This window comes from Oncorhynchus tshawytscha, linkage group LG02 (assembly GCF_018296145.1).
Source record: "Oncorhynchus tshawytscha isolate Ot180627B linkage group LG02, Otsh_v2.0, whole genome shotgun sequence".
NCBI lineage: Eukaryota > Metazoa > Chordata > Actinopteri > Salmoniformes > Salmonidae > Oncorhynchus > Oncorhynchus tshawytscha.
The window spans coordinates 66,488,001-66,509,503 of NC_056430.1; the positions used below are offsets into that span (position 1 = coordinate 66,488,001).

The 21,503-nt window shown below is 46.1% G+C and overlaps 1 protein-coding gene across 2 annotated transcripts in view; it reads left to right on the forward strand.

Annotated features, from left to right (window-relative positions):
• The first annotated feature begins 1,117 nt into the window (after positions 1-1,117).
• LOC112222347 (rhomboid-related protein 3-like) overlaps positions 1,118-21,503 on the forward strand; it is a 51,831-nt gene continuing 31,445 nt past the window's right edge. The window contains exons 1-2 of one of the 2 annotated variants that reach the window (XM_042303274.1): positions 1,118-2,389; positions 2,928-2,951. In XM_042303274.1, the coding sequence (XP_042159208.1) occupies positions 2,270-2,389; positions 2,928-2,951 (144 nt within the window). In that variant the 5' untranslated portion in view covers positions 1,118-2,269. The remainder of the gene's footprint in view (positions 2,390-2,927; positions 2,952-21,503) is intronic. The other variant, XM_042303276.1, reaches the window with a different exon arrangement.

A 21,503-nucleotide genomic window follows, 5' to 3' on the forward strand; every position in this document is an offset into this window, starting at 1 on the left:
ACTGGCCAAATTGCATAAATTTCAGTATGTGCAACCAGCAGGGGATTGGATTGCTTTGCTCATTGGTTAGTTAAGCCAAGGCTATCAGACGGTGATACTCAAGTGAGCATGATCTAAGTAGAAGTTTGAATGGAAACCACAGCAGTGTTAGGCTAAAGTAATCGGAAAAGTCATTAGAAATGAAGACCCCACATTCAGTATACGTATAGAGTAGTTGAGATGTGGTTCTGGGTGATGAGATTAGTTTAATTGTGATCTCAAACATGGTAATTGCACAGCTGACTGCAGATGGCATCCCAACAGCTTCGCTCTCTCTCGGAGGAAGCGTTTTGAGGCCAGTTGAGGACGGGTAGTATAGGATTTCGCTGTTAAAACATTGTTGGCTGCAGTTTCATCCAAAAGTGCTGTGTAGGTGTCACAAGACCCATAAGGTTAAAAATAACCTATGGCCGTATTGTTTCCATGGTAATACTATCGAATAGCATGTGGAGGTTTTGTGAGAGAGATACAATCTCTTTACAGTGCTACCAGCCCACTCAAAAGCAGCTGCACCCCACAGCCACAAAATAACTTACAAGCACATGCATGTGCACACAAACAACACAAAACACACAGGTTGATCTCAAAGGTGGCCCTCTGGTGGGTAGGTGGCCCTCTGGAATGGAAGACCCATCATTTTGCAGGCCTGCAGGGGAGGGTTTGTTTATGACCCTAAAACACAACCTGGAATTTACAGGCCCTTATTAGCCTCCTGAACCTCAACCCACTTTACCACCCAGATACAGAGGGGAAAGAAGGTGAAAAGAGAAGTAAAACAGTGTTTGGTACTTGGTACCATAAGTGTCCTAAACTGACTATCATAGTAGATCAGTGCTATGCTTCATGATTGAATTCGCCACCCTTTCAGGGAATGTTGGATGGAAATATTACAGGATAGAATTGTCCCTCTTTGAATTAGATCCGTATCAGGCACTTCCACTGTCTGAATACTATGTAGTGTATTTTAATAGCCCACACCCACATTTGTGTGTTGAATTTGGATCCTCTTCAGCCAAGTCTACCCGCTGAGTCACATGTGCGCACTGTCTATCTGATGACATAATGTGATAAAGTACCAGAGTGAGAGCCAGCTGGTGTGAACCGGGGTTCCTCGAAGCCTTCTGTGGTTGTGGGTGGTGTTCTCACCTCGCAGCCAAATATCCATCTTTCTCTGCGCCGGAGGCATGTACCGCATGCGACAGTGCAACGGAGCCGAAGGTGCTTGCCTGCTTGCCTACCGGCTTGAACAGTGCCAGAGTGCCGGCTGGTCCCGATCCAACTCCGGGAGCGGAGTCAGTGTGTTCCTAGAGGCTGCTGACTGAGACACAGCGGGGTTGGGCAGCTGACCGAGCTGCGTAGCTGTAAACAACTGCGAGGGTACAATGACGCACCTGAATTTACACTTGCGCGACTTTTGGACGGTCGACTAGACATCTTTGGAGTCAGTGTTCCGTGACGGACTGCCATGACATTTAGGCTACCCATGCTGCTTTTTGCGCCGTAGATTGAGTAGCATTATATGCTGTTGTATGCTGAGGGGTTTTCCAACTATGCCTATTTCCTTCTAATACACCATGACGTCTTAGCTTATTCACGATTGAAGTGAGTAGCCAATTTCATTCATTATTGCCACACACACACCTCTATTCTATTTCATTTTCAGGTGAGTCACATTGGAATTAACAATCACTGCTGTCAACTTGGATAGTTGCCTGCCTGTCCGCCCCAATGAGATTTCAGTACTTTGGCAGTGAAACATGCCGTGTCTGTCTACAGAGAGCTGGACTGAGGTGCAGGTGGGCTGTCGTATGAAATAGGAGAAGGACTTGGCGGACACACACCCCCAATTCAGTTGTTACACACACACTGTCGCTCGGAGTGGCGAGACGCAGATGCGCACTCCACAGACACCCAACTCGGCACTCAACTTTTGCTTTTGCTCATATATTTTCTCTTCAATGAGCTTGTGAACAAACGGAGGATAGATGTTATTTGGCGGGCTAATATATTTTTTCTAAATAGCCGCAAAGGACCAGGGTTGGAATAAGGATGCCCGATTGTCTTTGAGACACCTGCGTTGATTAATTAGCCTCGCTTGGTGATTTCTCAAATTTGGATTATGTGCGTAATGTGGCTCAAATAGCAGAGAATGGATATTGTTTTGTCGGTAAGGATTTCATATTGAATCGCCCAGTAGTGCATTGAGGAGAGGGGCAGCCGCAGCCTGACGATGCCGGACGCGTCTCGGGACGTGCCGGTGCATTCCTCTCCAGCAGTGGCGGCGAACGCGGAGGGAGACGAGATAGAAGTGCTGGAGAGTATCGATGTTCTTCCCGTTGCTCCAGAGGACGTAAGTCTGAAGCCATATTCATATTGTCATCAGCGTTTTTCAATTTCATCCCAATACAGAAAATCACATTAAAGGCACGTTTTTCCCACGGTGTATTCTACAGTAGCGAATATTTTTTATTTAACTAGACAATTCAAATAATAACACATTTGTATTGTACTTTTTATACTGTGTTATGGTTGTAAGCTATGAATATTATTATGCCAGCGACCATTCTCAGACAGCTTCCTAGACTCATACATAGACCATAGTTATTATATCATCACAGTCAACAATCCATTGACTATATGTGTTCATTACAGCTAACTGAGCAGGCATAGCATGGCTACTACCATACATAATTGATGATGTCTTCAATTGTTCAATTATATTGATTCATTGAATGAAGGACAGTTCTTGTAGGCTACCTGCTGACTTCACTCCTTAATGACAGGTGTGTCTATCTGTTAAATGGCACTCTTTCTCTCTGAAACCTTTTCTTTCCTCTTTTCTCTCTCTCTCTTTCCCTCCCCGTTCCTTTCCACTTTCCCCATCTCAGCAATGGAAATCTCTATTCGACAAGGTATGTATCGTCGTTGTGTTACAGACTCTCTCTGTTGCATGCGCACTCATGAAGGGTGTCTACTTACCTGTCGTTTTATGTGAGGAACTGTTTGCTGTCTGAACTTTAACTTGTTACAAGTTAACATGTGCTTTATTGCTACTGCATTTAGTACTAAAACTGTGACTTATGAACTGACCTTGATCTTCACCCAATAGTCATAGAATAGCAAGCCAACTATCCGTGACATTATTATAAAGTCTATCTCCTGTCATTCCTGCGGTGGCGGTGAGTTGAGCCCTTGATGCCTGAGGAATGGGAGGCGGAGAACCAGATAAAAGAAGCAAGCAGGTTGTGGTGGGTGTGTCCCTCCTCCTGACATCGACCCTCCCAAATGCATTTAGAGCAATACATAATCCTGGTTACAGTTGCCGTTGCTCCGCCTGTGGGCTGTCATGTCGGCGGCCACAGTGACAAACACGGGTGTGTGTGTGTGTGTTATGCCCAGGCCATCAGGTTGGCATGACAGACGGAATACCAGACCCCCCCCAACTCGCACACCCTCTCTCCCACCACTCCATCCCATGGAGCTGCCTCAACACCTGCCTGCCCCAGCCTGGTCGGCAGGCCCCACAGTCACTCCTGGTCCCCCAGGGGGGGACAAAGGAAGTATACGGGGGTTAAGGAGGGGGACAGGGGGGAAGTCAGAGGCTCGTGTCAGGCTCGCTCTTTCAGGCTCTGGAGGACTGGCTAGGGATTCATGGGATTACGGGAAAAGGGGTTCGGGGTCGTTGGTGTGTGTATATATGTGTGTGTGCGGGGGTATACATTGTGGACAGGCATTAAGCGGGCCTCTCAATCCACTGCCTTTATGCGGCTCGGCATCGCTTTGAATTTCTCAAGTGGCCTTCAGACTAGATGGGAGGGGGGGCGGGGGGAGAACCAAATATAGCCTATAGAAGGGGATGCTGTCCAGTCTGGCAGCTACAAATGCCCTTTCACTCTTTTATTCCCTCCCCCCGTCCACCTCTTAAATGACCCCTTCCATTTGTCATACATTGGAAATGTTGACCTTTAGGATCACTCAGTTCCTCACAGTGGACACTAAGGAAGATAAATTATAGGGTGGATGGTGGACCAGAAATGGGGATTTTTACTGGCAACCATTGGATGACTGAAAAAATTGAATAGTTGGACGGAATAGGCCTTGCTCATTGGATGTTTAGTTCATAGAGGGAGGAATAGGCCTTGCTCATTGGATGTTTAGTTCATAAATGGAGGAATAGGTCTTGCTTATTGGATGTTTAGTTCATAAATGGAGGAATAGGTCTTGCTCATTATATGTTTAGTTCATAAATGGAGGAATAGGCCTTGCTCATTGGATGTTTAGTTCATAAATGGAGGAATAGGCCTTGCTCATTGGATGTTTAGTTCATAAATGGAGGAATAGGTCTTGCTCATTATATGTTTAGTTCATAAATGGAGGAATAGGCCTTGCTCGTTGGATGTTTAGTTCATAAATGGAGGAATAGGCCTTGCTCGTTGGATGTTTAGTTAATAAATGGAGGAATAGGCCTTGCTCGTTGGATGTTTAGTTCATAAATGGAGGAATAGGTCTTGCTCATCGGATGTTTAGTTCATAAATGGAGGAATAGGCCTTGCTCATCGGATGTTTAGTTCATAAATGGCAAAGTTTGTACACCATATAGCACCTTATTTCCTATATAGTTGACTCATCTTGAACAGAGCAGTGTTCAAAAGTTGTGCACTATTTAGTGAATAGGGAACCATTTGGGTCACAAGTAATATGATATAGGGATGTTTCCCTTAATTCTTTGCTTTGTCATCTAGAGAGCACAAACTGTCCATCCACACCACCCAGATTGTTTAGATGGCCCGTGTGCCAACGCCTCTTTCTAGATTCCGTCCCAAATGGTACCCTATTCCCCATGTAGTGCACTATAAAGGGAATAGGGTGCCATTTGGGACACACACCTACATGTCTCCCAGGCTGGTGTTTTAATCAAAGTGCTGTGTGCTCTGTTCAGTTCCCACAATGTCCCCTGAGAGGACTTTGTTGCAGTGAAAGTGCTTTCTCTTCAACCAGGAAATAAGATAATAAACCTACGATAGGTAACACAAATCAGAGCTATCTAAGATCTTTAAACATACTAGGGAATGATGGCTACTACTACACACACGCGCACACGCACACACAAACACGCACACGTGCACACACACTACTGGCCTGATTAGTGATGATGGTGAAACCACTCAAGAAGAAACAATCTGAGTATTTGTGTCTTTCCCTCACAGATTTTCAGCTTGTTTTGCAGGATTGGACAATATAAGTAGGAATGTATTAAGGGCTTGTTGTTATAAATAGGATGGATCTGGAAAAATGAAACAAACAACTTGGGTGTTTTCCCTTGAAAGATGACCCAAGGGATATTTGTTTTTGTTTTTATGACTGTGTAAGGCAGTGCAGTGTGCATTACAAATGTTATAGTGGATATTTGTTGCGTCACCTCATTCTGTTTCCTCAGTGGTTGGTGGAGAGGGAGTAGGAGCTTATTGTGTTTCTTGCTTGTTGCGCTGACACATTTCTGTGTACAACCCAGACTGTGTACACACTTGGCCATTATCTGGGATGGGAATGTCTCCATTAGTCACACCCCCTCTTACCTTCCCATGGAAGTGCCCAGATGGAAGTCAGCACCAGACGTGGAACATTAAGTCCGTATACTGATGCAAATGGTTTGGAACTCATGGGTGAAGGAACACATGGAGGCTACCCTGCTTGCTAATGTTACAACTCTCTGGCTGACCTTTGAATGATTCTCTGGCTGACCTTTGAATGACTCTCTGGCTGACCTTTGAATGACTCTCTGGCTGACCTTTGAATGACTCTCTGGCTGACCTTTTTTTAAAAAGCTCTTAACACCATCTTATTTGAGACACAGAGTACATACCATAGAAATAGGGCTGGGAACCGCTGTATAGATTTTATCTACAGATGATATTTCTATGGTATAGACTGTGACTGAACCATTTACCAGTAACAGAGGGAACCTGTGTTGAAGGAGTGCTGTGCGATAACACTTGTTCTACAGGCCCCAATCCCATTATTACCCCATCTGCCTTCCCTGTGTGTCCCCACAATGGCCAGTCGTCCCCACACTGTACCCTTTGTGTTGACATATGTGCCACTGTACTGTACACACACAATCCTGCTCTGCCTGCCTCTGGCCTGTTAAGACGCCAACAGGCACGCGTCCAGAACAGAGGGAATTATGGGGATTAAGACTTTTTCACATGGGCACACAGTGTACACCACAGGAGGTTGGTGGCACCTTAATTGGGGAGGATGGGCTCATGGTAATGGCTAGAACGGAATGGGTGGAATGGTATCAAATACACTAATTAAACACATGGTTTCCATGTGTTTGATGCCATTCCATTTGCTCTATTCTAGCCGTTATTGTGAGCCGTCCTCCCTTCAGCAGCCTCCACTGATGTACACACATCCAGTTTAACCAGGATTCTGTCACATTATACGCTACAGTGAACTGGGGACATGAACCAGTCAAATGCTCTTTGATCGGAGTGGGGACCCACCTGTTCTTAGTGTGTGTGTGTGTGTGTGTGTGTGTGTGTGTGTGTGTGTGTGTGTGCGTGCCTCTCAATCTGGGCTCTTTATCTCATGCTGTTGTATGTGTCAATGAGCATGTGAAGTGGAGTGTGGCTGCCATTGACAGAATAGGAAGGCAGGCAGCCATCATTTCGGGCATCTTTTGTTTAGCGCCACTCACTCGGTCACCACATGGTACAGCTGCCAGCCTCTCAACCCTGTCATTCTTCTCCTCTCCAGTGTCATGACTCAGAGGGTTGATTGTCAACGGTCCAGGTAACTGGTACTGATTGGGTTTGAGCCAAAATGGTGGCCCTGGTCTGATTGTAGGGTTGCCACACGTCCTCTCTCATCCCATTACTCTCAGCATTTAGGTGTTTACTTCGTGTTAGCTCCGCCAACTTGCGTCTGTCTGTGTTGATGCTGGTTTAGCCATACCTCCTCTCAAACCACTGTTCTCTCAGTGTTGAGGTTTTCATCATAGAGATAGATCAGTCTATATGTAGGCTATAATCTCTATGCTTTTTATTTAGAGACCCAATCTGCTTGCGTCTCTCTTGCTAGTCACTAAATGCTTTAAATACATTTCCTCATTCCTAATGAAAGGCAGTTCCAGTCAGTAAGTTGTGAGCAGCTCTTCTAATGTTGCGCTATAAATAGCCCCTCCCCTGCCTGTCGATCTGTCGATAGACAGAAAGATGTGCTGCTGCTTCAGTCATAATTGGCTGCGGACTGCGGTGTGTACACATGGAGAGATGAGAGATGGCAGCACAAAATGACTGTGTATCTGTTGATGGTTCAATGCTATGTGCTCTACCCACATGGTGCAGGGTCGTTCCCTGTGTGTGTGTGTGTGTGTGTGTATGTGTGTGTGTGTGTGTGTGTACAACATATGTTTGTATAATGTGTATTTATTTGTGTGTGTGACTGTGTGTACATACAGTATGCCCCTAAGTTTGTCTTCGATATGTTAATCCGTTAGAAGGGGTCAGCGGGGTGGAATCGATGCCAGTGAGTGGTACTCTAGGGAGAGTATTTGACTGTGTGTGTGACTGTGTGGATGTAGAGACACGCCAGCTGTCAGAGACCCTGTGTCATCTCTCTTTCCCTCTCCTCTCCCCCCTGTCTCTCTCTCTCTCGCTCTCTCTCCCTGTTTAGTTTTTCGGCCGATTTGGCTTCGGTTTCCACAGTGAAGTGGATAACATTGCTGAGGAGAGGAGACTGCCCATCATCCACTTACAGGCTGTCTTAAGTTCAGCGCCGCTTGAGTACGTTTATACACACATCAGTAGGTTACTGCAGGGGTCTGATGGGGTGACATCCTGTAAGTGACAACCTCTGGCTTTTTATTAACACCAGTTATTATACTCAGTATATCATTCCCTTTTTACACTCGGTGAAATTTCATCTTTGTCATTTCTCCCTGACTGTGGGAGCAAGTTACATGTCACTCATAGCTCCCAGTCTAGCCCATACGCTGAGTACAGTAGTAGAACCTACCCTGCAATGTCTGCAATATTTTTGTGAATTCCCCTGTTTCCACAGAAACCCTTGACATACCCATTAAGATTCCCCGAACTTGGGAGCAGGCAGAGGTGGTAAACAGCTCCTATTTCAGCCTGTCACTCAGATCTATTGGGATCAAAGACACTAAGATCCATTCATTCCTTATGGCTGAAACTGTGATACCTTCCCACAGGTTGTGGTTACAGGGGATACTATACTGGGAGAGTCCTCTCCTGGCAGGGACCCACCACTCTGCTCTAAACGCCTGGGGGCCTGCAGGATGTGTGGGTTTCATGCCTTTTGTGCCAAAGTCTTTCCGGGGTCTTTGTCTGTTGGAGTTTCTACGTTTTACTCATTGGGTTTGTGTGTGTTTCTTGTGAATGTGTGTGTTTGTGAGTGTGTGTATCGGGGTTATGGACCAGTTATACTGGGGTTTAGGTGAGACAAAAGGTCTAGTGCCGTGGTAACCAACCTTTTCTCAGTCAAGATCACTTAAGTTAGATTTTTACCGCCTTTTTCTCTTTGTGATATCCAATTGGTAGTTACAGTCTTGTCTCATCGCTGGACTCGGGAGAGGCGAAGGTCGAGAGCCGTTCGACTCCTGTGGCGGGCCGGACACATGCACGATGACACGGTCGCCAGTTGGACGGCGTTTCCTCCGACACATTGGTGCGGCTGGCTTCCGGGTTAAGAGAGCAGTGTGTCAAGAAGCAGTGTGGCTAAGGAGGGTTGGGTTTCAAAGGACGTATGGCTCTCGACCTTCACCTCACCCGAGTCCATAGGGGAGTTGCAACGATGGGACGAGACTGTAACTACCAATTGGATATCACAACATTTGTGGAGAAAAAGGGGTAAAAAACGTATATAATTAACAACTACTTTATATCGAAGGAGTGCCTTTGATTTGATGGCCTGCAGGTGTGCAGTTTGGAGCGAGACGACCATTAGACCCAACAACTTGTTTCTGCACATGAGCTTAGCTGGCCTACAAGTGTGGTCGGGTTTCTATTGGAGGAGCAGTTTTATCCTATAGTCGTACTGTACTGTCTTTGGCAAGGCTTTATCGTTGTTTTATTTACAGAAATGTTTGGTGATCGACTAGGAATGCCTTGGCGACCACACACACACACACACACAGGTCTGTCTCTGTGACACATTCCTGCACCTCAAACCCTACTGGTTCAACACCGAAGCCCTGCAGGTGGACTGTTGACACTGCAACAATAAACAGTGTGTTTACCCATCCATGTGGTGAACAGGTGTGTGTGTGAACATATTTCTATCTCCCATCCTCACTCAAGCACTTCCCATTAGTGGCTGTGACGCATATACAACTCAACATCTTCCAATATCGAACTCTTCTATCTTCTCCCTCGGTAGAACAATTGAGTCTTTCTTGGGTCTAAATTGACCACACGGACAAACAGAGGCTGCAGACAAAACCTCTACAGATGTTTCTCTCTCTGACGGGTTAATGCGTAACATTGACGATGCAGCATTATGCATTTAAACACTAAACCAGCGTGTGTGTGTGTGTGTGTGCTTTTAATTTAAACCTCAAACCAGTGTAACTGAATACTTCCCTTGTGTTCACCAGGCCATGAAGCGGTCCCCTTTAAAACGCCTCACCGTCTAGCTGTGTGTATCGTCTCCCTTGACATTACACTAGTGTTGAAGTGAGGACAGCTTGCAGTTTAGATTAAATAAAGCGAGGGACTGGAAAATCTAAGTTTGTTGGTGTTTCCTGCAGCAACTTTTCCTCCCACTCACAAACCTTTTCCTCACACTCACAAACCCACTCTAAAATGCTAAACTGACCCTTTTTCAACACTCCTAGTCTGAGACTCATACTTGGTCTGTATCTTCCGTATTCTACCTCAGTAGCACTATTTCCTGCTTTGGCTGACACATCAAATCACATTTTATTTGTCACACGTGCCGAATACAATAGGTGTAGACTTTACAGTGAAACGCTTACTTAAAAGCCCTTTAACAAAAAGGCAGTTTTAAGAAAAAACTAAGACAATAACAATAGCTGAACACTGGGATACTACAGAGGGGGAACAGAGAGAACGAAAGGGGGAATCAAAAGGAGGAGAGTGCTTGCTTTGCCCCCAGGGCTCCTGTAGTAACAGGGATTCACACAGCAGACAGCTGGGTGAGTGGTCCTCAGCAGGTTCCCACCCCCCCAATCGCCCTAAACAGTTTACCCACCCCCTCAATCGCCTGAGTCTGAAAGGAGTGTGTGGAATATGCGCACACATACACATGTGATGACTAATTAATGCACACACACACACACACAGATACATCTTATTCATCAGACACAAAAACATACACACATACACCTACAAAAGAAAAGTTGTGGAAGAAGAAAGAGGGTGATGGAGAGTCCATGTTGTTCAGACACAGGGCAGGTCAGCACAGAGATAAAGACAGGAGGCCATAAAACTCTTCAGACAAATCTCCACATAACATTGGGGTGAGAAACCCTCATTACCAGCGGGCCAAGCCCTCATTTACAGCAACCGCCGTCAGAGGCCGTTCTGAGGCCGTTCCTGAGAACGAGGGAACAAAAAGAGGGAGAAACATTTATTTTTGGAGCCTTCTCTGTCTGTTTTTCTCTCTATTCAGTCCTTCTTTCTGGGGGTCGCCCTAAACTGACCCCTTTTTATGAGGGGGCGGCGGCTCCATTCACCATAGAGATTTATGGTCTTTAATGGGGAAATGGACCCGGCCCGGGGCTGCCCTCAGGGGGGCCTGATTTAAATTCTACAAAAACGTAGGAGAGGGTTTGGGATTGGGAGGAGGGAGGTGGTGATCGGAGTGGGTGGGGTGGGGTGGGGTCCTCTGTCTGTGACATTTTCAAGGTTGCCATCTGGGCAGGGAGTGAGAGCCTTCAACTGTCCATCAACATCTCAAGCAACACTATCCCCCCTGGATAAAGTCGCAGAGGAGGAGAAAGGGAAAACAACATCAACTGGGGGAAACAGATGCCTTCTATCAAAGCCTTGGTGATGACTCACAGGCTGCTTGTCCACCTGGGCCTTTTTCTCCACCCATAACAATAAGCCAGTCAGTCAGTCTCCTGATTTGTGGTGGCCTGGTTGAGAGCCCTGCTGCAGTGTGGATCACCCTCTATTTCATAATCCTATTACCATAATCCCAAAAGGTCAGGGAGCACAGAGCACTTTCTCCTCCTCTCTCCTACCAGAACACCTCTCCTTTAAAGGTAAAAGGGAGTTAAACTTTGGCCCAAAGGTTGAAAGAAACTTCCAGAAAGGCAACTTAAGAGGAGAAGAGTTGGGGGGTATGATAATAGTTCTAACCTCCATGGGGCTCCGCAGAGTTATGACCTATAGGCAACCACCAGAACGGCTGAAGGTCTCCACAGCTAGCCTGCCAGAGGTCACTGTGGGCTATAGCAGCATGAGGTTCAACCCCTAAGCCTCTCATATTGAGACCCAGGAATTTCATAAAAGTCCAAGATAAATTATGATCTTCATGACTGGTTTAATTTTCTCACAGATACGTTGGGAAGAAGCTGAGGATAAAATGAGAAGATGAGTGCAACAACCGTGAAATGAAAGACGGCCTTGTGCCCAAACTTTCATTCAAGGACATATATCTGTCGGGCTTTTCCCACAAAAACACTTTTCTAAAATGTAAAGGCAAGACCACAGTGTCCAAGCAACACGTAAGGTATCCCTTCATCTGTAGCGTTGGTGTGAAACATCCTCTTGACAGACACATTCTCCTCAAAACGTCATAATCAAACTATCACGGTAGGCCTAAAATCTTCTTATTCAAACTATCATAGAAGCAAAGACCACACAACTTTATATCAGACCTCATTGTCAAACTCATATTGACACTTTCAAGGCAACTCCTTGACAGCAACCTTGATGAGACATGCCAGTTCTTATATTGTGACAACGTCCCAAATTGCACCCTTTTCCCAAAAGTGTCGTGTTATTGAACGTGGTCCATAGGTCTCTGGTTAAATAAAGTGCACTATGTACAGAATTCGGTGCCTCTGTGGTAAAGCCAGTAAACCAGGAAGGAATCCCCAGTTCCCAGGCTCTCAGATGCTTCTAATTACACGCTTACCAGGATGACAGCCTTGAGAAACAAGATTCTCTGGTCTGATGAAACCAAGATTGAACTCTTTGGCCTGAATGCCAAGAATCACGACAGAAGGAAACCTGGCACCATCCCTAAGGTGAAGCATGTGGTGGCAGCGTCATGCTGTGGGGATGTTTTTAAGAGGCAAGGACTGGGAGACTAGTCAGGATCAAGGGAAAGATGAATGGAGCAAAGTACAGAGAGATCCTTGATGCTCCAGAGCGCTCAAGACCTCAGACTGAGGCGAAGATTCACCTTCCAACAGGACAATGACCCTGAGCACACAGCCAAGACATCGCAGGAGTGGCTTCTGGACAAGTCTCTGAATGTCCTTGAGTGGCCCAGCCAGAACCCGGACTTGAACCCGATCTAACATCTCTGGAGAGACCTGAAAATGGCTGTGCAGCAACGCTCCCCATCCAACCTGACAGAACTTGAGAGGATCTGCAGAGAAGAATGGGAGAAACTCCCCAAATACAGGTGTGCCAAGCTTGTAGCGTCATACCCAAGAAGATTCAAGGCCGTAATCGCTGTCAAAGGTGCTTCAACATAGTACTGAGTAAAGGGTCTGAATACTTATGTAATTAATTCTATTTAAAAATATATATAAATTAGCAAAAATGTCTAAAAAATAGTTTTGGTTTGTCATTATATGGGTATTGTGTGTTGATTGATGAGGGGAAAAAACAATTGAATCCATTTTAGAATAAGGCCGTAACGTAACTAAATGTAGAAAAAGTCAATGGGTCTGAATACTTACATTTATGAACACAAGTTTGTGTAAAAAAAAAAAAATTGTCATGGAAACGTATTCCAGTGGGTGTACCAAGCAAGAAGACAGTAACTACTGTGTCAGAGGTCAGGGTCAATATGAATAAAACATGACCTCATAGTAAAACAACAGATTTCCAGTGATCTGCCTACAACTCAGGCTGAACAATGAAAATACTTTAAAGACATTTTTCTCAGTTACACTCAATGAGCAGTTACTGCCCTTTTTCTTGGTAGGGCAGTGTAGAGCTCCTACACGCAATGGTTCATGACCTCAGTACCATTAGACACACCCTTCCGTCAAGATATGAGAACACAAACCATGAGGCCCTGTGACAGACGAGTGTCCTGTCCAGGGGGTGTAGCTGTACATCAATCTGCCTCACGCTACAGAACGCTTCCACACCATTAAATCAAATTAAATAAAAACTTTATTTGCCACATAATTTGCCGAATACAAGTGTAGACTTTACCGTGAAATGCTTTACTTACAAGCCCTTAACCAACAGTGCAGTTCAAGAAGAAGAAAATATTTACCAAGAAGGCTAAAATAAAAAGCAATAATAAAAAGTAACACAATAAGAATAACAACAACGAGGCTATATAGAGGGGGCGCCGGTACCGAGTCGGTGTGCGGGGGTACAGGCTAGTTGAGGTAATCTGTACATGTAGGTGGGGGCGAAGTGACTATGCATAGGTAACAAACAACCAGCGAGTAGCAGCAGTGTACAAGGGGGGGGAGTGTTCAGCAGTCTAATGGCTTGGGGGTTGAAGCTGTTGAGGAGCCTTTTGGTCCTAGACTTGGCGCTCTGGTACTGCTTGCCGTGCGGTAGCAGAGAAAACAGTGGCCTTTTGGCCTTTCCTCTGACAACGCCTATTATAGGTCCTGGATGGCAGGAAGCTAGTCCCCAGTGATGTACCGGGCCGTTCGCACTACCCTCTGTAGCCCCTTACGGTCAGATGCCGAGCAGTTGCCATACCAGGCGGGGATGCAACTAGTCAGGATGCTCTCGATGGTGCAGCTGTAACACCTTTTGAGGATCTGGGGACCCGTGCCAAATCTTTTCAGTCTCCTGACGGGGTATAGGTTATGTCGTGCCCTCCTCACAACTGTCTTGGTATGTTTGGACCATGATAGTTTGTTGGTGATGTGGACACCAAGGAACTTGAAACTCTCGACCCGCTCCACTACAGCCCCATCGATGTTAATGAGGTCCTGTTCGGCCCGACTTTACCTGTAGTCCACGATCAGCTCCTTTGTCTTGCTCACATTGAGGGAGAGGTTGTTGTCCTGGCACCACACTGCCAGTTCTTAATTATGGTGTTAATTATGGTGTTGTAGTCGTGTTTGGCCACGCAGTCATGGGTGAACAGGGAATACAGGAGGGAACTAAGTGCACACCCCTGAGGGGCCCCAGTGTTAAGGATCAACGTGGCAGACATGTTGTTGCCTTCTCTTACCACCTGGGGGCGGCCTGTCAGGAAGTCCAGGATCCAGTTGCAGAGGGAGGTGTTTAGTCCCAGAGTCCTTAGCTTAGTGATGAGCTTTCTGGGCACTATGGTGTTGAACGCTGAGCTGTAGTCAATGAACAGCATTCTCACATAGGTGTTCCTTTTGTCCAGGTGAGAAAGAGCACTGTGAAGTCACCATCACACTGAAGCTGTGAATGCTAAGCAATACCTGTTGGTGGCCAGTTCACATCAGTGATGCGACATGTAGAGAGAGTGAGAGAGAGAGAGAGGAAGAGGGACACAGAGAAAGATGGAGTCAGAGATGTAAGAGGAGACGGCCCGGTGGTCCAAGTGAAAGCTAAGCACTGTCTGTCGATCACCTTGGGGGACCGAGAGGGTTTCCCAGAATAACAGACCTGAGATCTCCACAATGCTCCAAGACTTAACAGAGAATTCGAAACAGAGAAAAGTCAATTCTGTTATCAGTTGCCACTTTTCTTTTTCCACCAAGATGAATGAACTGCGTATCAAGCGGAGGTAAAAAGATATTCAGACAGCAAGTCTTGGTAAGACAATGGAAGTTCAGTTAGAGGAGAGAAATAAACATGATTAAGTATAGAATACGTTACTCTATTCTAAAAACGACAGTGTCCTTTTACCATTAACTTCTCATGCTATATATTTAGCTCCCCAGCAGATTAATCGACTTTCCAAATGGCACCCTATTCCCTATATAGTGCACTACTTTTGACTAGGGTCCATTGGTGGTTGTGCACTATGTAGGGAAAAGGGTGCCATTTGATAATTGTTTCTTACGCTCCCATATGAATCGCTAGGGGACTGAAAACTACATTATTGGTTGCAGTGAGAAAACGGGTCTCTGCAATCATCACATAGGCTACAATGTAAGATGGCGCCGGAGGGCCACGTCTTATCGGCTCTTAACCAACCATGCTATTTTGTTTGTCTTTTCGCGTTGTTCGTAACTTGTTTTGTACATAATGTTGCTGCTACTGTCTCTTATGACTGAAAAGAGCTTCTGGACATCCGAACTGAGATTACTCACCTCAAATTGGACGAGGATTACTCCTTCAATGAGTCGGACCGCGAGGTATATACTACGGACGCCCGACCAGGCCAAGATCCCCGTGATTCTCTGGAAAAAGGAAACATAGGTTTTGCGGAAAGAAATGGGGATGCCTTGTGAGGATCAGGTGACGAGTGGCTAATCTGCCCTTGCCACCCATTCTGATAGCTGTCGTTCAATCACTGGAATATAAATGGGACAAACTGAAAGCACATATATCCTACCAACGGGACATTAAAAACTGTAATATCTTATGATTCACAGAGTCGTGGCTGAACTACGACATTAAGAACATACAGCTGGTGGGTTATACACTTTATTGGCAGGACAGAACAGCAGCCTGTGGTAAGACACGGGATGGGGGCCTATGCATTTATGTAAACAACAGCTGGTGCACAATATCTAAGGTTTTGCTCTCCTGAGGTAGAGTATCTCATGAAAAGCCATAGACCACACTATCTACCTAGAGAGTTTTCGTCTGTATTTTTCTAAGCTGTCTACATACCACCACAGACCAAGGCTGGCACTAAAACCTCACTCCGTGAGCTGTATTACGCCATAAACAAACAGGAAAACCCTCATCCAGAGGCGGCGCTCCTAGTGGCCGGGGACTTTAATGCAGGAAAGCTTAAATCAGTTTTATCTAATTTCTATCAACATGTTAATTATGCAACCAGAGGGGAAAAAATTCTAGACCACCTTTACTCCACACACAGAGACGCATACAAAACTCTCCCTCACCCACCATTTGGCAAATCTGACCATAACTCTATCCCCCTGATTCCCGCTTACAAGCTAAAATTTAAGCAGGATGCACCAGTGACTCGGTCTATAAAAAGTGGTCAGATGAAGCAGATGCTAAACTACAGGACTGTTTTGCTAGCACAGACTGGAATATGTTCCAGTATTTTTCCGATGGCATTGAGGAGTACACCACATCAGTCACTGGCTTTATAAATAAGTGCAACGAGGACGTCGTCATGGATTACAGGCAGCATCCGCACTGAGCTAAAGGCTAAAGCTTCCGCTTTCAAGGAGCGGAACTCTAACCCGGAAGCTTATAAGAAATCCTGCTATGCCCTCCGACGAACCATCAAACAGGCAAAGCATCAATACAGGAATAAGATCGAATCGTACTACACCGGCTCCGACGCTCGTCGGATGTGGAGGGGTTGCAACCTATTACAGACTACAAAGGCAAGCACAGCCGAGAGCTGCCCAATGATACGAGGCTACCAAACTAGCTAAATTATTTCTATGCTCGCTTTGAGGTAAGTAACACTGAGACATGCATGAGAGCATCAGCTGTTCCGGACGACTATGTGATCACACTCTCCACAGACCTTTAAACAGGTGAACATTCGCAAAGGTTGCTGGGCCAGATGGATTACCAGGACATGTACTCCGAGCATGTGCTGACCAACTGGCAAGTGTCTTCACTGACATTTTCAACCTCTCCGTCTCTGAGTCTGTAATAGCAACATGTTTCAAGCAGACCACCATAGTCCCTGGGCCCAAGAACACTAAGGTATCCTGCATAAATTACTACCGACCCGTAGCACTCACGTCTGTAGCCATGAAATGCTTTGAAAAGCTGATCATGGCTCACTTCAACACCATTATCCCAGAAACCCTAGACCCACTCCAATTTGCATACCAACCCAACAGATCCACATGTGATGCAATCTCTATTGAACTCCACACTGACCTTTCCCACCTGGACAAAAGGAACACCTATGTGAGAATGATATTCATTGACTACAGCTCAGTGTTCAACACCATAGTGCCCTCAAAGCTCATCACTAAGCTATGGACCCTGGGACTAAACACCTCCCTCTGCAATCTGGATCCTGGACTTCCTGACGGGCCGCCCCCAGGTGATAAGGGTAGGTAACAACACATCCGCCATACTGATCCTCAACACTGGGGCCCCTCAGGGGTGCGTGCTCAGTCCCCTCCTGTACTCCCTGTTCACTCATATCTGCACGGTCAGGCACGACTCCAACACCATTACTAAGTTTGCTGATGGCACAACGGGCCTGATCACCGACAACAATGAGACAGCTTATAGGGAGGGAGGAGGTCAGAGACCTGACCGTGTAGTGCGAGGACAACAACCTCTCCCTCAATGTGATCAAGACAAAGGAGATGATTGTGGACTACAGGAAAAGGAGGACCGAACACGCCCCCAATCTCATTGACAGGGCTGTAATGGAGCAGGTTGAGAGCTTCAAGTTCCTTGGCGTCCACATCACCGACAAACTAACATGGTCTAAGCACACCAAGACAGTCGAGAAGAGGGCACAACAAAACCTATTCCCCCTCAGGAGACTGAAAATATTTGGCACGGGTCCCCAGATCCTCAAAAGGTTTTACAGCTGCCCCATTGAGAGCATCCTGACCGGTTGCATCACTGCCTGGAATGGCAACTGCTCGCCCTCCGACCGCAAGGCACCACAGAGGGTAGTGCGTACGGTCCAGTACATCACCAAGGCCAAGCTTCCTGCCATCCAGGACCTCTATACCAGGCGGTGTCAGGAAGACCCTAAAAATTGTCAAAGACTCCAGCCACCCCAGTCATAGACGGTTCTCTCTGCTACGGCACGGCAAGTGGTACCGGAGCGCCAAGTCTAGGTCCAAGAAGCTTCTTAACAGCTTCTACCCCCAAGCCATAAGACTCCTGAACAGCTAATCAAATGGCTACCCAGACTATTTGCATTCCCCCCCCATGCTGCTGCTACTCTCTGTTATTATCTATGCATAGCCACTTACCTTACCTTACTCTACCTAAAATGTACATAATTACCTCAATTACCTCGACACCAGTGCTCCCGCACATTTGCACATTGACTCTGTACCTGTACCCCCTGTATATAGCCGTGCTACACACACACACACACACTGGGCTCTAGCACCCAGCTAACAACCAAGCAGGAGTTTGTTACATTTCAGCCCCCTAGCCTTTTTGTTTTGTGTTGTTGCTATAGAGCAGCATCTGTCTAAGCCTTATGATAGTACTGTACCCCATTTTACACTAAGCCTGCAGCCATTATGATGTGTGTGTGTGCATGTATGTGTGTATTGTTTAAGGCCTCAGCCCCCATAACTGAACCAAGAACATGTCTCAGTGCAATAAGACGGTAATTAAGTATTGTTGCCGTCAGGGTTTTGAGAGGAGGAGGACAAGGAGTGGGCGAAAAGTCATCTCACTCTCAGTGATAGATCTTGGCTGTCTTTAGCTGTACAGGTTGGGGCTACTGGTTGGAAAGAGTGGACGGATGGATCACATACTGAACTGATTAATTCATTTTCTACTTGTTGATTAGGCCTATTGATACTGTTAAATCCCTGCTTGTTTTGGTTGCCGACCCAGCTACGCTGGATGATTACAGCCAGGTGATGATGTCGTTTAGATGTGATTGGATTAGGGGTTATGACCTGTTCACCTGTTGGTGTAATATGAATGTGGTTCAGGGTTAGAGGAAGAGATCAATATGCGGGAGTGTTTCAGGGATACGGTATTACGTTTTACATTTTAAATTGTATTCATTTAGCAGATGCTCTTATCCAGAGCAATTAGGGTTAAGTGCCTGGTTCAAGGGCACATCAACATATTTTTCACCTAGTTTGGGGGTTTGAATCAACGACCTTTCGGTTACTGACCCAATGCTTTTAACCGCTAGGCTATGTAACAGCCAGATAACAGTGTAATACCAGAGACTCTGACATCTCAACCCCTCTCCATGGGGAGTGACTTGTACCTGGCTGTGACCTGTCCCTCAGGGTGAAGTCATCACATGTCCATGTAACATGGCAGTGTTGCTAGGTTACACACTTCAGGTGGAGCCTGATGAGAGTGATCTGATGAATGAGAGAGCCTAAAACACTGTCAGCCCAACCCAACACACACACACACACACACACACACACACACACACACACACACACACACACACACACACACACACACACACACACACACACACACACACAGAGTTCAGTGTGTCAAATCGGAGGGCATGCTGTCCGGTCCTCTGGCAGTCTCTATGGGGGTGCCACAGGGTTCAATTCTCGGGCCGACTCTTTTCTCTGTATATATCAATGATGTTGCTCTTGCTGCGGGCGATTCCCTGATCCACCTCTACGCAGACGACACCATTCTATATACTTTCGGCCCGTCATTGGACACTGTGCTATCTAACCTCCAAACAAGCTTCAATGCCATACAACACTCCTTCCGTGGCCTCCAACTGCTCTTAAACGCTAGTAAAACCAAATGCATGCTTTTCAACCGATCGCTGCCTGCACCCGCATGCCCGACTAGCATCACCACCCTGGATGGTTCCGACCTTGAATATGTGGACATCTATAAGTACCTAGGTGTCTGGCTAGACTGCAAACTCTCCTTCCAGACTCATATCAAACATCTCCAATCGAAAATCAAATCAAGAGTCGGCTTTCTATTCCGCAACAAAGCCTCCTTCACTCACGCCGCCAAGCTTACCCTAGTAAAACTGACTATCCTACCGATCCTCGACTTCGGCGATGTCATCTACAAAATGGCTTCCAACACTCTACTCAGCAAACTGGATGCAGTCTATCACAGTGCCATCTGTTTTGTCACTAAAGCACCTTATACCACCCACCACTGCGACTTGTATGCTCTAGTCGGCTGGCCCTCGTTACATATTCGTCGCCAGACCCACTGGCTCCAGGTCATCTACAAGTCCATGCTAGGTAAAGCTCCGCCTTATCTCAGTTCACTGGTCACGATGGCAACACCCATCCGTAGCACGCGCTCCAGCAGGTGTATCTCACTGATCATCCCTAAATCCAACACCTCATTTGGCCGCCTTTCGTTCCAGTACTCTGCTGCCTGTGACTGGAACGAATTGCAAAAAAGAAACATACAGGAACTCAAATTGCTGAAGTTGGAGACTTTTATCTCCCTCACCAACTTCAAACATCAGCTATCTGAGCAGCTATCCGATCGCTGCAGCTGTACATAGTCTATTGGTAAATAGCCCACCCATTTTCACCTACCTCATCCCCATACTGTTTTTATTTATTTACTTTTCTGCTCTTTTGCACACCAATATCTCTACCTGTACATGACCATCTGATCATTTATCACTCCAGTGTTAATCTGCAAAATTGTAATTATTCGCCTACCTCCTCATGCCTTTTGCACACATTGTATATAGACTCCCCCTTTGTTTTCTACTGTGTTATTGACTTGTTAATTGTTTATTCCATGTGTAACTCTGTGTTGTCTGCTCACACTGCTATGCTTTATCTTGGCCAGGTCGCAGTTGCAAATGAGAACTTGTTCTCAACTAGCCTACCTGGTTAAATAAAGGTGAAATAAATAAAATAAAATAAAAACACACACACACACTGACAGCCCACTGCTAAAAGACCAACTGGGCGAGGCGACACGCACCCAGCCATCATCCATTACCCCAGACAGAAAGGCACGTCACTCACCCCCTCTGCTTGCAGCATAGCCGGGGCCCGAACTGGGCGAGGCGACACGCACCCAGCCATCATCCATTACCCCAGACAGAACGGCACGTCACTCACCCCCCAGCCAGAAACAAACATCTGCTTGCAGCATAGCCCAAAACAGGACTACCAAAAAAACCTATAGCCTGATGCAAGATCTATTTCTGCTGTCTTGCCAACTCTTATGGTCGTTATGCATAACAACACAAACAGATCTGGGACCAAGCTAATAAACCGATGTACTACCCTTGTACAGCTTTCTTCCTGGGAAGGAGAGGCGGGCCAAAACGCAGCGTGGTTATAGTTCATGTTTTTTAATAAGAAAACTAAACATGAACATAATACAAAACTGTCCTGACCAACACTAAAACAAGGAAAACACAAAAGAACTATTGTCAGAACGTGACACTCTGAGAGGAAAGAGAAAGATCACAGGTGCATGGTCTGAAAAACAATTTCAGCCAGTAAATTGGACTGTATGCAGAGTTATGAATCC